Source organism: Symphalangus syndactylus, chromosome 1, assembly GCF_028878055.3.
Source record: "Symphalangus syndactylus isolate Jambi chromosome 1, NHGRI_mSymSyn1-v2.1_pri, whole genome shotgun sequence".
NCBI lineage: Eukaryota > Metazoa > Chordata > Mammalia > Primates > Hylobatidae > Symphalangus > Symphalangus syndactylus.
The window spans coordinates 142,775,333-142,791,867 of record NC_072423.2 but is presented as its reverse complement, the minus strand read 5'-3'; the positions used below and the strand labels follow the sequence as shown (position 1 = coordinate 142,791,867).

The 16,535-nt window shown below is 38.4% G+C and overlaps 1 protein-coding gene across 14 annotated transcripts in view; it reads right to left on the bottom strand.

Moving 5' to 3' along the window:
- Positions 1–16,535, bottom strand: part of PSD3 (pleckstrin and Sec7 domain containing 3) — a 555,378-nt gene that overhangs the window by 58,605 nt on the left and 480,238 nt on the right. For all 14 annotated transcript variants that reach the window (XM_055286530.2, XM_055286538.2, XM_055286547.2 and 11 more), the window contains one exon: positions 10,002–10,072. In XM_055286530.2, coding sequence (XP_055142505.2) covers positions 10,002–10,072 — 71 coding nt within the window. The remainder of the gene's footprint in view (positions 1–10,001; positions 10,073–16,535) is intronic.

The window sequence follows — 16,535 nt, the reverse complement described above, 5'->3', positions numbered from 1 at the left end:
CCCCTTAACAGAGATTTTAGACGAAGTAAAGAAGTGAGCCAAGAGAGTGGAATTTATGCTGGGGAAACGTCTGTGATATGTGAAATTTAATTTCAAAGGGTTCTTCCTTGCAGAGACAAAGGTAGTTAAAAGGACCAGCGTGGGCCCAGCACGCACACACATGCTGATCTGGCAGAGGCCAGAGTAGCTGACTTATAAACTAGAAGCTGTGTCCACTCCATAGGAAAATAAAGACAATACGAGATATCCAGCCACCTAAGAGCACGGATAATCTCCAAGTATCAACAACTGCCTCCATTTCTCCCTTGTCATGACCCTCAAAGTAATGTGAGAATTTTAGAAGGATGCGACAAATCATTTACTTTGTGATCTTTGGGTTTCAGCTAACTCCATACCTCTTTCTACAAAGCCTATTTTCCACAAAGAGATCATGGTCCAAGGTGAAGCATTCCGTGCTCCAATATTCCTTACCTGAGTTATTCCAAAAGGAAGATGACAAAAGGGTTTGTGCTAGATACGGTCCTTCCTAATTTGGACACTTGAAAACAGTTCAGATAAAAAATAAAACAAAAAATAATTATAAAAGTGTTGTTTACAAGGCTGCTCTGGTAATATGCAAAATGTTAATGAAAGATACGGGTTTCCAGCGGCAGGGTCTGGAGAAGGGGTGGCAGGCACCAGATACAGCCATCAAAGTGGCAAGCAGCAGCCCTGAAATGAGCCAAGGAGATGGGCGAGGAGGAAAGGGCTTCCAAGCAGAAACAAAAAGAAAAGACAAAGAAACTCTGAAGCTGAAAGCAAAGGCTGTGGGCAAGGGTCTGCTGCCCAAAAGGTTGATTTAAGGTGGGAATTGAACAATGAGAACTCATGGACACAGGAAGGGGAACATCACGCTCGGGGGACAGTTGTGGGGTGGGGGGAGGGGGGAGGGACAGCAGTAGGAGATATACCTAATGCTAAATGACGAGTTAATGCGTGCAGCAAAACAACATGGCACATGGATACATACGTAACAAACCTGCACATTGTGCACATGTACCCTAAAACCTAAAGTATAATAATTAAGAAAAAAAAAAAAAAAGAAATCTGGCCAAAAGTAAGTTGTTCTTTGTGTCTGAGGTGACGGTGACCCTTGCCTTCCATTCTGACTTAAACAGCTGTATTCCCTGCCATAACATATTTTGCCACCTACAGCTAAAGTGAAGTGTTGTCTTGTAAACTGTTGAACATTTAAGAATAAGCTTTTGTAAAAAACAAAAACAAACAAATAAACAAAACAACAACAACAACAACAAAAGCAAAAAAGATACAGGATAGTTGAAATACAGTTAAAGTGCTTTAAATAAAGATCTGGGTGGACTAAGGAAGGCCAGTTTTAATAATTCTTTCAATCTTATATATGGCATTATTATAATATTTTGAAACATTTAAAATAACAATAAATCAAATGTATTCCTTCCCAGTCTCCGTTCCAAAGCGGTTGATCATCTCAGTGGTGCAAGTGTGCATGCCATGAGGGGTCGCCATCTGATTCAGTACTGTGGATAGTAAATCAAAGGGGAGGCCTCTTTTCCAGAGAAACACAGGTGTGGAAAGGCAATTACAGCAGTGTGTAAAGAATGGAAAGACATGTGTTCGTGGACAAACACCAAAAAAAAAAAAAAAGTTCAAAATGAATCCTTTCAGATCCTTTCCTCTGAATATCCATATGTCGATAATACACTGAAAACAGACATGTTGTCACAAACTTCTGTAAGGAATGAAATGAGGTATACTCTTTCTGGAGGTAATTTAGAAATATGTTTTCAGAACTGTAAACAGTTCCTACAGTGTGCCCCATGACACCCCTAGGAATCCTAAGAAAATAGATATGTGCACGTGTGTGTGTGTGTATTGTTATTTTGCAAATGAAAAACTAAAAAAGAATATGTCTGAAAGTGGGGGAAAAGTTAAATTATGATAAATCTATTTAACAAAAAATACTACAAGCATTTAAAAATGAGTATGTTTATAAATGATCTAGGTACAGAAGAAACAAAACCATAATTACATATCATTTCACAGTCACTAAATACCAGATTGATGAAAACCAAAAATGTTTCTAAAAAACTTTTAATAAGAAACTGTTTATGATAATATACAGAGTGAAAAGAATAAGATGCCAAAACTGTATTATTCTATGATTCCACATAGATTTAAACAGTCTCTTCCTGGGAGTGCTGTTAGCAAGACAGCAGAATAGGTAGTCCCAGCTCTCATCTACCCCATAAAAATATTGAGTCCATCAATCAGTTATTTACGGACCAAAATACCTACTAAGACAATGCCAAAATCCATTTAAGAGGTTGTAGTACCCCAGGAGAGCACAAAGCCAAGAAACCCACGCTGAAACAGGTAAGAAGAGCGATTTCATGTTACCCACATCAGCCCCTCCCTGAAGCTGGCATGCCTCAGCACCAGAAGAGAATGCCCTGGCCCCTGACATCTCTCATGCGGGAAAGGAAAGAGGTCTTTGATATTCGATATTCTGGCTTTTCAGAAGGCTGCCTGGGTAATGGCTTTATCTTGGTTCACTTGGAATACTGATGGAACTGGAATAGTATGGATACCTGGGCACTGCTAAGAACAAAGGAAAGTGGTGGGTGGCTCGCTGCAGTCAGAACAGCTTGATGCAATTGGGAGAAAAGGTGGTCAACCTGAAGCTTCTACTTTGGGAGGGCTGAAGAAAGGTAGAGTGTGTGGTCCTCATTCCAGCTCTTCTTGGTCCCAAGGGACTAATTTCTGTCTCACCTCACTCAGAGCACTATCAGAACTAGCACAGTTTGGAAGCCTGAAGGACACTTAGAACAGAGTAGATAGACAGGTGGCTTGCTGTGGCTGGCACAGTTAGTGTAATTGTGAGGTGCGCACAACTCAAGATTTCTCCCTTGGGAGGGAGAGAGAGGAGCAGAGTATGCATCCAGCATTCTGGCTTTTTGGAGGGCTATTTGAGGGAGTGGTATCTGACTCTCCTGATTCAGGGAACTGATGGCATACACTGAGGCATACACTTGGTGGCTGCTTACAACAGGGGACAGCTGGGTAGCTTCCTGATCTAAAATCAGATAACTTGCAGTGTTGCAGACAGACATCAGAGGGTGCAAGGATTATGGGCTCCTGAAAAAGGATTCAGAGTTCCCTAAAATCTCTAGCAAAGATGACCGGTGAGGGGCTTCTGCTCTAGCAAGCCAGTCTCTATACTGGAAGAGGTGGCTGATTCTTCAAATGTGCACATCCCAATACAGCTACAAGAGACAGAAGAAACAGGAAAACACGGTTCAATGGAACAAAATGAATTTCCAGAAATCGACCCTAAAGAAACAAAAGTATATGAATTACCTGCATAAACATTGTAAAGATGCTCAACAAGCTAAAAAAAGATGAATAAACAAAATGAGAATATCAACAAAGAGAAAATATTTAAGGGAACGAAATAGATATTTTCAAGCTGAAGAATACAATAACTGAACGGAAAAATTCAGATGAGAAGCTCAAAAGCAGAAAACAAAGAAGAAAGAATGAGCAAACTTGAAGAGAGGCCATTTGAAATTATCCACTCAGAGAACAAAGATAAATAAGAATGAAAAAGAGCTAAGAGAGCCTTAGGCATTAATGGTACACACCATTATGCAGACCAACACATTATGGAAATCCAAGAAAGAGCAGAAAGAAGAAAGAGGGCACAAAGCTTATTTACAGAACACTTTTGAAATCTGAGGAAGGAAACAGACATCTAGATTCTAGAAGCCTAATGACAACGAGGATTAATGGAAATAAATTACATTGGGACCAATAACAAAATTATAAAAAGTCAAAGAAAAAGAGAGGACTCTGAAAGTAGCAAAAGAAAAGTGATTTGTTTGTGGATTTCTCAGCATAAATGATCCAGGGCCAGAAGTGACTGTGATGATATGTTCAAGGTGCTCAAAACAAACAATCAAACAAACAAAAAAACACTTGCCACATAAGCATATTACATCCAGCAAAACTACCCTTTAAAAATGAAAGATATATAGACCAATGGAACAGAACAGAGCCCTCAGAAATAATACCACACATCTACAACTATCTGATTTTTGACAAACCTGACAAAAACAAGAAATGGGGAAAGGATTCCCTATTTAACAAATGGTGCTGTGAAAACTGGCTAGCTATACGTAGAAAGCTGAAACTGGATCCCTTCCTTACACCTTACACAAAAATTAATTCAAGATGGATTAAAGACTTAAATGTTAGACCTAAAACCATAAAAACCCTAGAAGAAAACCTAGGCAATACCATTCAGGACATAGGCATGGGCAAGGACTTCATGTCTAAAACACCAAAAGCAATGGCAACAACAGCCAAAATTGACAAATGGGATCTAATTAAACTAAAGAGCTTCTGCACAGCAAAAGAAACTACCATCAGAGTGAACAGCGAACCTACAGAATGGGAGAAAATTTTTGCAATCTACTCATCTGACAAAGGGCTAATATCCAGAATCTACAAAGAACTCAAACAAATTTACAAGAAAAACAAACAATCCCATCAAAAAGTGGGGGAAGGACATGAACACACACTTCTCAAAAGAAGACATTTCTGCAGCCAACAGACACATGAAAAAATGCTCATCATCACTGGCCATCAGAGAAATGAAAATCAAAACCACAATGAGATACCATCTCACACCAGTTAGAATGGTGATCATTAAAAAGTCAGGAAACAACAGGTGCTGGAGAGGATGTGGAGAAATAGGAACACTTTTACACTGTTGGTAGGACTGTAAACTAGTTCAACCATTGTGGGAGTCAGTGTGGCGATTCCTCAGGGATCTAGAACTAGAAATACCATTTGACCCAGCCATCCCATTACTGGGTATATAACCAAAGGACTATAAATCATGCTGCTATAAAGACACATGCACACGTATGTTTCCTGCGGCACTATTCACAATAGCAAAGACTTGGAACCAACCCAAATGTCATCAATGATAGACTGGACTAAGAAAATGTGGCACATATACACCATGGAATACTATGCAGCCATAAAAAATGATGAGTTCATGTCCTTTGTAGGGACATGGATGAAACTGGAAACCATCATTCTCAGCAAACTATCGCAAGGACAAAAAACCAAACACCGCACGTTCTCACTCATAGATGGGAATTAAACAATGAGAACACTTGGACCCAGGAAGGGGAACATCACACACCGGGGCCTGTTGTGGGGTGGGGGGAGGGGGTAGGGATAGCACTAAGAGATATACCTAATGTAAATGATGAGTTAATGGGTGCAGCACACTAACATGACATATATATACATATGTAACAAACCTGCACATTGTGCATATGTACCCTAGAACTTAAAGTAAAATATATATATATACAAAATATATGTATATATAAAAGAAAGAAAGATATTATTTTCTTAGGCAAATGAAAGTTGAGAGAGTTCATCAATGCTGGACTTGCCTTACAAGAAACGCTAAAGGGAGTTCAACATGAAATGAAAGAATGCTAAACAGAAACATGAAAGTATAAAGCTCAATGGCAAAAGTAAACAGAGATAGGACTTGGTATCTGTGGGAGATTTGTTCTAGGACCCCTGATGGACACCAAAATCCATGGATCCTCAAGTTGCTTACATAACATGACAGAGTATTTGCATATATCCTATGTATATCCTTCTGTACACTTTAAATCATCTCTAGATTACTCATGATACCTAATAAAAGGCCTACACATCATTTCATTGGCATAGATTCAACATAGTACTCAGCACATAGAAAATTCAAGTTTTGTTTTTTGAAACTTTGTGGAACTTTTTTTTCTGAATATTTCAATCTCAGGTTGGTTGAATTCAAATGCAGCAATCACTGATACAGAGTGCTGAGCATATGTAGGAAAAATATTCAGTACTTTAATAATGTAATAGTGGTGTGTAAATGACTTTTAACTCTGGTATAGAAATTTTTAAAAAAGTATTAAAATATTTTACCTATAAATATACATTAGTGGGAACAGAATACAAAAGGATATAATTTGTGAGGGAGTAAAAGTATAGTTTTGGCATATGACCTGAAATCATTATCAGCTTAAAATAGATCATTATAACTGTTTTATGTAAGCCCCACGGTAAGCAAACAAACAAACAAAAAAAACCCTAAAAGATACACAAAAGAAAATGAGAAATAAATAAAGAAATGTTATTACAAAAAAAAGGAATACTAATAAAAGTAAAAAAGTGACAAGACAGAAAATAAATAGCAAAATAGCAAGAGTAAGTCTTTCTCTATCGATAATTACTTTAAATACGAATGGATTAAACTCCCAATCAAAGCTGGGAGTGTGGCTGAATGTACTGAGAGAGAGAGAGAGAGAGACAGAGACACAGAGACAGGGGGAGAGGGAGGGAGGGAGAGGGACGGAGGGAGGGAGAGGGGGAGAGAGAGAGAGAGAGAAAGAGAGAGAGAAAAACCCAAGTATATGCTGTCTACAAGAGACTCACTTTAGATTTAAAGACACACACACCTGAACGTGAAATAACGGAAAAAATATTACATGCAATTGGTAACGAAAAGAGCAGAGGGGTAGCCATACTTATATTATACAAAATAAGTAAAAAGCTGTCAAGAGAGAAAGAATGACACATAATAATCAGTCAATTCATCACACAGGTGTAACAATTATTAATACATATGCATGCATCATCAAGGAATGTAAATATATAAACATTGACAGGATTGAAGGTAGAAATTAACAATAGGAGATTTCCACACCCCACTCTCTATAATGTACAGAACTTCTAGATAGAAGATTAATAAAGAAACAGAGAACTTCTAAAACGCAATACACCAAATATCCTAGCAAACATATATAGAACATTCCACTCAACAGCATGAGAACATATATTCTTCTCAAGTGCACAGGGAACATTCTCTGGGATAGATAAAATTCTAAGTTATAAAACAAATCTTACCAAATTTAAGAAGACTGAAATAATAGCAAATATACTTTCCAATCACAAAGAAAGGGAAATAGAAATTAAAAGCAGAAGGAAAATGGACAGTTCACAAATATGTGGAAATTAAGCAACATGATCCTGAACAATCAATGGGTCAAAAAAAAATCAAAAAGGAAATTGGACAATAATTTCACACCAACAAAAATGGACAAAAAATATGCCAAAACTTGTGGAAGGAAACAAAAGCAGTACCAAAAGGCAAGTTTATGGTAATAAACACTTAACATTAGAAAAAGAGAAAGATTTAAATAAACAACCTGTTTTTACACCAGATAAAGAACAAAGTAATGCCAAGTTAGCACAGGAAAGAAACAATAAAGATTAGAGCAGAAATAAACGAAATAGAGAAATGAAAATCAAAGTCAGCACAGGAAAGACACAATAAAGATTAGAGCAGAAATAAATGAAATAGAGAAATGAAAATCTAATCAAAGATTAGAGCAGAAATAAAAGAAATAGAGAAACGACAAAATAAAACTAAAAATTTGTTTTCAAAAGATCAACAAAATTGACAATCCTTTAGCTGGACTAAGAAAAAAATAGAGAACACTCAAATAAATAATATCAGAAATGAAACAGGAGGCACTGCAATTGATGCCACATTAAAAGGATTATAAGAAACTATTATGAACAATTATACACCAACAAATTGGGAAACCTAGAAGAAAGGGATAAATTACTAGAAAACTAAAATCTACCAAGATGAGTTACGGAGAGGTAGAAAATCTGAACGGATCTGTAATAATAAGGGGATTGAATGTGTAATAAAAACCCTCCCAACAAAGGAAAGTTTAGGACCAGATGGCTTCACCAGTGAATTCTACCTAACAGTTAAACAACTAATGCCAATCTTCCTCAAACTGTTCCAAAAAATTGAAGAGGAGGGAACACTTCCAAACTCATTTTATGAGGCCAGCATGACCCTGATATCAAAACCAGAAAACAGTACGTGAAAACTACTTGCCAATATCCATTATAAGCATAAATGCAAAAACTCTAAACATAATGCTGTCAAACTGAATTCAACAGTACATTAAAAGGAACATATACAATGACCAAGTGAGATTTATCCTTGGCATGTAAAGGTGGTTCAACATATGAAAATCAGTCGAAGTGATAAAACACATTAACAGATCAAAGGATAAAAATTACACAAACATCTCAATGATGCAGGAAAGCGATGAAATTCAATATCCTTTCACCATAAGAAAAACCCTCAAAAGAGAAACAGATTCAAATGATCTTATATGTAAAAAACCTAAAGATCCCCCCAAAACCTATTAGAATAAATAAATTCAGCAAAGTTGCAAGATACAGAATCAACCATCAGTTCCATTTCTATACACTAACAATGAACAATCTGAAAAAGAAACGAATAATACCATTTACAACAGCATGAAAAAGTATTAAAAAATACTTAAGAATAAACTTGATCAAGAAGGCAAAAGACATATACACTGAAAACTATAAAACACTGCTGAAAGAAACTAAAGAAGACACAAATAAATGAAAAGACATTCCATGTTCAGGGATTCAAAGATTTAACATTATTAAATATCCATACTGCCCACAGCGACCTACATATTCAACAAAATCCCTGTGAATATCCCAGTGGAATTTTTTACAGAAATAGAAAAAAATTCTAAAATTTATATGTAATCACAAAAGACTCTGAACCTCTGAATAAGCCATAAACGATACTGAAAAAGAAGAACAAAGCTGTAGGCCTCACATTCTTGATTTCAAAACATATTACCAAGCTACAATATCAAATCAATATGGTTCTGGCATAAAGACAGACACATGCATAGACCAACAGAATGGAACACAGAGCTGAGATAAATTCAACACATATATGGGGGGAAGCTGGAATCCTTATGTACTGTTGTTCAGGTATAAAATGGTACATTGCTTTGGAAAACCATATGGTGTTTCTTCAAAAAACTGAAAACAGAACCATATGACCCCAAAGTCCCACTTCTGGGTATTTATTCACAAGAAATGAAATTATGATCTTGAAGAGATATTTGCACTCCATCTTCATTGTGGCATTACTCACAAAAGCCAAAAGGTGGAAACAACCTAGTGCCTATTGAAGGATGAATAAATATGTACTACAGTAGGCTCCCCTTATCTATCCATGTGGGATGCATGCTAAGACCCCCCAGGGGACGCTTGAAATTTTGAATAGTACCCGATCCTATATATAGATGACCCTTAAACAGAATGGGCTTGAACTGTACACATCCACTAATACGTGGACTGTTTTCCATCAAATGAGGACTAATAATATAGCACTCCTGGGGTGTGAAACCCGAGTATGCAGAAGCCAACTTTTCTTATATGTGGATTCAACAGGGCTGACTGCAGGACTTGAGTATGTGGGGACTTTGGTATATAAGGGGGGTCCTGTAGCCAATCCCTTGTGTGCATGGAGGGATGACTGTATACTATGTTTTCTCCTATACATACATACCTAAGATAAAATTTAATTTATAAATTAGTCACAGTAAGAGATTAACATAATAACTAATAATAAATAGAACAATGATAACTATATGCCACCATCACTGTTCTCTGGGGCTATTAAGTAAAATAAGGGTTACTTGAACACAAACACTGCGATAGTTGGACAGCTGATCTCATCACAGAGATGTCTATTGAGTGACTAAAGGATGGGCGTATATAGGATGGCTATGCTGGACAAAGAGATGATTCACATCTGGTCAGGATGGAGTAGGATTGAGAAAGATTTCATTACGCTACTGAGAACAGCATGCAACTTAAAACTTAAAATCGTTTATTTCTGGAATTCTCCACTGAATATTTTTTAACATCAGCAAACAAACTGCAGAAAGTGAAACCACAGATAAGGGAGACTACTGTATATACATATACTGGACCTCATTTAATTATTTCATCGAGTTTTGCGGATTTTTTATCTGCTTTACTTTTACCTTTTGCAAGTAAAGAACTGTTCCCTTCAGTACAGCATAAAAGGTTTTCCATCCTCGTTTTCCTCTTGGAGCTAGAAAGGGGGAAAAATGTAAAATTTTATTTGACATCAGCACTTTAGAAAGAGAATCTAAATGATCAACATGGTGACAGTGTTTCAATATTCTACCTAGCTACCAAAACTAATAATAAGAACCAAAATTTTCTGAGCCTTATGGTGTACCAGGCAGCATTCTAAAATGTTTTCCATATACGATCTTAATAATTACAATGCTCCTACCAGGTTGGTACTATTTCTTTCTTCTTACAAAACTGAAACAAAAGGCAGTAACTTGCTAATGGTCCCACAACTAGGAAGAGGAGAAGGCTGAAAACCCAGGTAGCATGGCTCACTACAGACACGGTAAGCACAGGAAGCATACTGGAAATACATAGCAATCCAAGAGAAAGCTTAAAAAGCTCATGTACCAGAGCCTTTATAGCTTCTTCAAAGACTCTAGGAATCATAAAGTAGTCTCGGAATATGAAAGGATCACTTTTGGCATTTCTCCCATACCTCCCTCAACCAGACTGCAAGTTTAATTATTATTACTCCTACTGCAACCTGTGCATATCTCTACTGAGGATCTTGCTGTAATGTACTATTTTTGTCTAAATGTCTCTTTCACTAGACTATGAATGACTTGATAGGAGGTATCCTTCATCTTTAGAATTCACCAAACCTAGCATAGCGCAAGGCAGACATCAAACACAACCATCCAAATTATCCAAAATAATTAATTCTTTCAGAACTCCTTAAATGTCTTCTGTTTATATTTTTCTAGATATAAAGTAGATTTTCTCTATTGACTTGTATAAACTCTTACAAATTGTTCTAAAGCAAAAAGCAACAGATTAGCAAAACAGTTTAGGATTTATTTTCTTAATACAATTAAAATCTGTAACTGGAAAATGTTATTGCGTGAACGTCATTTTTCTAAACATGTCTGCTGAAATAGGGAGAGCCATTTACTTATGCTGTTGTATCAAACACTTGGCTGTCTGTGGTCCGTCTTTAACTTGGATACCTGATTATATCTGAAAGTACATTATTGTCAACCAAATCCTTTAAATCTCTTTTGACTGAATACTCAAGAATTCTTAAGACTTGGAAGTAGGTGAATAGCCACTTACAGAACACAGGCAATCCTGCCAACACCATACTGAGATATCCACCTGGCAAGAAAGGATTCAAAATATCCACCCTGCAGGTTTCCAAGGGAGATAATAAATATCATCCCTTCTGTCTCCACTAGGTGAGGCTTAAAGGTATACTAAAAAACATATAACCAAAAAAAAGCATACCATTATTTCCTTTACAAAGCAAAAAAGCAACTAATATAAACAGATAACTGTACATCATGTATAAAATAAATATTCACTACATTGTTCAATAGATGTGAAATTCTCATACTGCCAACATGAGCACTGTGCACACAGAGGAGACCAGGGCCGAGAGGGCTGCTACAGAGCAGGACCCCAGGCGGCATAGTGTGCAGGAGGCACCTGACCGGAAAGCAGACCAGCTGGTTTCCAGCCCCTTCACAATCTCACCTGGTCTGAAAACTACCCTCCCACCCACCAGCCCATAACAAGTCACTCTACTGCTGTACGTATGCTTCATTTTAAAATGTGGGTAATTCCTAGAACTGAAGGCAAAGCACTGGCTAATGCTGGCATGGAACCTGGAGAAAATATTTTTGTTTTTAACAGAGGAGCCATAGGTACTGAAGTATAAAGGCTTTCCCCGAGCCCTAAAACTAATTTATTGGCATCTTGAGATCCCTTTAGTTCAAAAATCTATACATCTATGTTTCTACTTTTGCAGTAGATCAGTTAATCCAACTACATGTTTACAAAATTTTAAACAGCTCTTTCTCATTACTACACTAAGCCTACTAGAAAGAGATTCCAAAGAGCTCTCCATGTGAAATGCGATTTTAAAGGTCACTCATGAGTGACTAATGCCCACTAAGTCAGTTACTTAGTAACTGACTTACTTATTGTACTCACTCACTGCAGTCTCTACTTTTCTATTTCCCACGGAAGTATAAAACTTAACCTTATCTTTGGCCAGTTACAATTTAGTAATCTAACACATGGATGAAACAACCTATAATCCTCCCAAAAAGATAACTAGGGAGCAATTATTCAACAGTATTTAGCTGGTGTGCTATAAAAGCACTGCTCTAAGTGCTCTGACACGTATTAATCCATTTAACTCACACCATAATGCTAAGAGTAAGGTACTATTGATACTTCCATCTTACATGAGACAGATAGGTGCAAACAAGCAGAATTCAGGGGAAGAAGGGACTACTGTGCACTAAAGTGGGCTGGGAAGGCTCTCTAGAGCAGGTGCAACTGCTCTGATTTGACAACCACACACACAGTGCCGCTGTTGCCACTGGACCCTTGGTGAGGCTCTTCACACAAAACACAATGAGCTGGACGCTAATGAATGACAAGCAGTAGTCCTCATCATGAGGACTGTAGAAGGAGTTAAAGCGATTTCACAGCACGTGTGTTATTAAACACACAGAGGTCCGTAAAGAGTTGTAACTTCACATAATGAACTTGATGAGAGAAAGAGTGAAAAGATTACTGACAGGAAACCTAATGTAGCAACTGACAGGCTTTAACTACAAGGGCTGTGGGGAATCAATAGGCTGACATCCTTTAATATCCAGGTATCTTCCGTGAGAAAGTGTTTACCGAGTTTGATTAAAAGACACCATTTTACATGTGAGCCCATCTTTTCACTGCAGGTTTACTATGCATACTTAAGGTCCAAAGACAATCAATTGCTTTCCTTCTTGAAAATACAAGAACCTTGTAGGGTTTTGATTCCAATAATCTGCCTCTAACCTTATTTTAGCTTTTTTTTTTGTTGTTTTTTAATGCTATTGAAACAGACATCATTGTTTTTCTATAACATGCTACTGTCAGTTTAATGTTTACTTTTATGTTTATTGATCACTTCTTTCTGTACCTCAGATTGTTTATTGGAGGCCATTTTCAATTACCTCTTAAAGTCTATCCTTTAGAAGTTCCTTTAGTGAGGAGGGTCTTTTGGTGGTCAACCTTCTTCTATTTTTTTTGTATAATAAATGGCCTTATTTCATTAAAAATTCCAAGTTGATAATTGCTTCTTCTTATGAAGCCATTATTTCACTATCTTTTGGCTAACACCATTACTGCAATGTTGACAGTGTTTAGATCTGTGTGCCCACCCAAATCTCATGTTCAACTGCAATCCCAAGTGTTGGAGGTGTGGCCTGGTGGGAGGTGATTGATCATGGGGGCAGTTTCTCATGAATGGTTTAGCACCATCCCCTTCTCATGACAGTGAGTGAGTGAGTGCTCGTGAGATCTGGTCGTTTAAAAGTGTGTAGCACCTCCCCCAATTTGCTTGCTCCTTCCCTGGCCATTTGAAGTCTTGTTCCCCCTTCACTTTCAGCCATGACTGTAAGTTTCCTGACGCCTTCCCAGAAGCTGAACAGATGCTGACACCATGCTTCCTGTGCAGCCTGCAAACCCATGAGCCAATTAAACCTCTTTTCTTATAAATTACCCAGTCTCAGGTTTTCTTTATAGCAGCGTGAAAATGGACTAATACAGAAAATTGGTACCGTGAAGTGGGGCATTGCTTATAAAGATAGCTGAAAATGTGAAAGCAACTTTCGAACTAGATAAAAATCAGAGGTTGGAAGAGGGTGGAGGGCTCAGAAGAATACAGGAAGGTGAGTGAAAGTTTGGAACTTCCTAGAGACTGGATAAATGGTTATGACCAAAATGCTGGCAGTGATATGCATAGCAAAGTCAAGGCTAACAAGGACTCAGATGGAAATGGGGAACTTATTGGGAACAGGAGTACAAGTCACTTTTGTTACGCCTTACCAAAGAACATGGCTTGCACTGTGCCCTTGCCCTAGGGATCTGTGTAACTTTGAACTTGAGAGTGATGATTTAGGGTATCACGCAGAAGAAATTTCTAAGCAGGAAAAGTGCTCAAGATGTGGCCTGGCTGTTTCTAACACCCTGTGCTCATATGTGTGAGCAAAGAAATGACCTAAAACTGGAACTTATATTTAAAAGAGAAGCCGAGCATAAACGTTTGAAAAATTTGCAGCCTGGCCAAGTGGTAGAAAAAAAAAAGGCCTATTTTCAGAAGGGGAATTCAAGCAGGCTGCAGAAATTTGCCTAAATTAAAAAGGAGCCAAGTGCTATTAGCCAAGACAATGGGGACATGGCCTTGAAGGTATTTCAGAGAGCTGCACAGCAGCCCCTCTCGAGGCCTAGGAGGGAAGAATGGGTTCATGGGCCACAGCCAGGGCATTGCTGCCATGTGAAGCCTTGGGACATTGCTCCTTGCATCCCAGCCTCCCCAGGTTTAGCCATGGCTCAAAGCAGCCTGGGTACAGCTTGGGCTGCTGCTACAGAGCATGCTGGCCATAAACTTTGGTGGCTTCCACATGGTTTTAAGCCTGTGGCTACACAAAGGACAAGAACTGAGGCCTGGGAGTCTCCACCTAGATTTCACAGGATATATGAAAAGTATGCATGTACAGGCAGAAGCCTGCTGCAGTGGTGGAGCCCTCATAGAGAATTCCCTACTAGGGCAGTGTGGAGAGCAAATATGGGGTTAAAGCCCTCAGAAAGAGTCCCAACTGGGGTGCTATCTAGTGGAGCTGTGAGAAAAGGGCCACCATCCTCCAGACCCCAGAATGGTAGAGCCATTGACAGCTTTCACCATATATGCCTGGAAAAACCGCAGGCACTCAATGCCATCCCATGAGCGCAGCTGCAGGGGCTGAACCCTGCAAAGCCACAGAGGCAGAGCCGTCCAACACTGTGGGAGCCTACGCCTCACACCAGTGTGCCCTGGATGTGAGACATGGAGCCAAAGAACAATTTTTTGGACCTTTAAAATTTAATGACTGGCCTTCTGGATTTCAGACTTCTGTGGGACCTGTAGCCCCCTTTTTTTGGCCCATATATTCCTTTTGGAATGGGAATATTTTCCCAATGCCTGTATCCCCATTGTATCTTGCGAGTAACTAACTTGTTTTCGATTTTACAGGTTCATAGGTGGAAGGAACTAGTTTGTCCCACATGATACTTTGGACTTTGGATTTCTGAGTTAATGGTGGAATGAGTTAAGAATTTGGGGAACGTTGGGAAGGCATGATTGTATTTTGCAATGTGAGAAGGACATGATATTTGGGAGGGGCCTGGGGCGGAATGATATGGTTTAGATCTGTATCCCCACCCAAATCTCATGTTAAATTGTAATTCCCAGTGTTGGAGGTGGGGCCTGGTGGGAGGTAATTGGATCATGACTCATCAATGGTTTAGCACTCCTTGGTGCTAAATGAGAACCTCCTTGGTGCTGTTCTCATGATAGTGAATGAGTGCTCATGAGATTTGGTTGTTTAAAAGTGTGGAGCAACCCGCTTCTCTTGCTCCTCTGGCCATGTGAAGTGGTGCTCCCCTTTTACCTTCCACCATAATTCTAAGTTTCCTGAGGCCTTCCCAGATGCTGAGCAGATGCCAGCATCATGCTTCCTGTATAGCCTGTGGATCTGTGAGCCAATTAAACTACTTTATAAATTATCCAGTCTCGGGTATTTCTTTAGATGAGTGTGAGAACGGACTAATACAGATTTCTACCCTGAGTCTAAATGTTATGTCTAAGCATGGGTTTCTTTTAATTTATACAGATTGGTGTTCTTTGAGCTTCCTGTATATTATTTTGAAGAACGTGTAGACATTATATCTTTGAATACTGTCTCTCCTCTATCGTCTTCATGATTGTAACCTAACATTCCATTCTAACTTCTCATTTCATTCCACTTGTGAGTTATTCACTCTTCCATATTCTCCATCTCTCTGTAGTTCTGTGCTAAATGCTGAGTAATTTTATCTCTGGTACTGGTAGGCCACCTAGATCCAAAAATGTCACGAAGGCTTAGCATCCCCAGGGTTAGCCACCTCCCCATATTTGTACTCATGCTTTATTCCTGGCCTAACAGGATTTCCCTTTCATTGTCACAGGCTTATCCATTCAGATAAAAGTTATTTAAAAATATTTCATCTATCAGTTTTAGATGTTTTATTATGGGAGAGTTTCAGAATCTGTAGGCCATCACATTGCAAAAAATAGATTCTCTATTGCATTTTTCTTTTCTTCTTTTTATAAAAAGGGAAGAATTTATGCACAGACTTTGTTATGTAGGAAAAATTCATTTGGAGCAGGATGCAGGAGATATTGTGGGGTGAGAACAAGGAGAGAAAATGGAACAAGGGGAACCAGTAAGGAAATTATTACAGTAGGTGAGATAAGAGAAAAAGGCCAGAACATGAATAGAGGCATATGATACATTAAGATAAAATGCAAGGAAAGGGGAAAGGCATTAACATTGACTGACCACCTACACTGCAGCACTCTGGGTGTTGGGCTAACATTATACCTATACGTTGTATGTGTTCCAAAC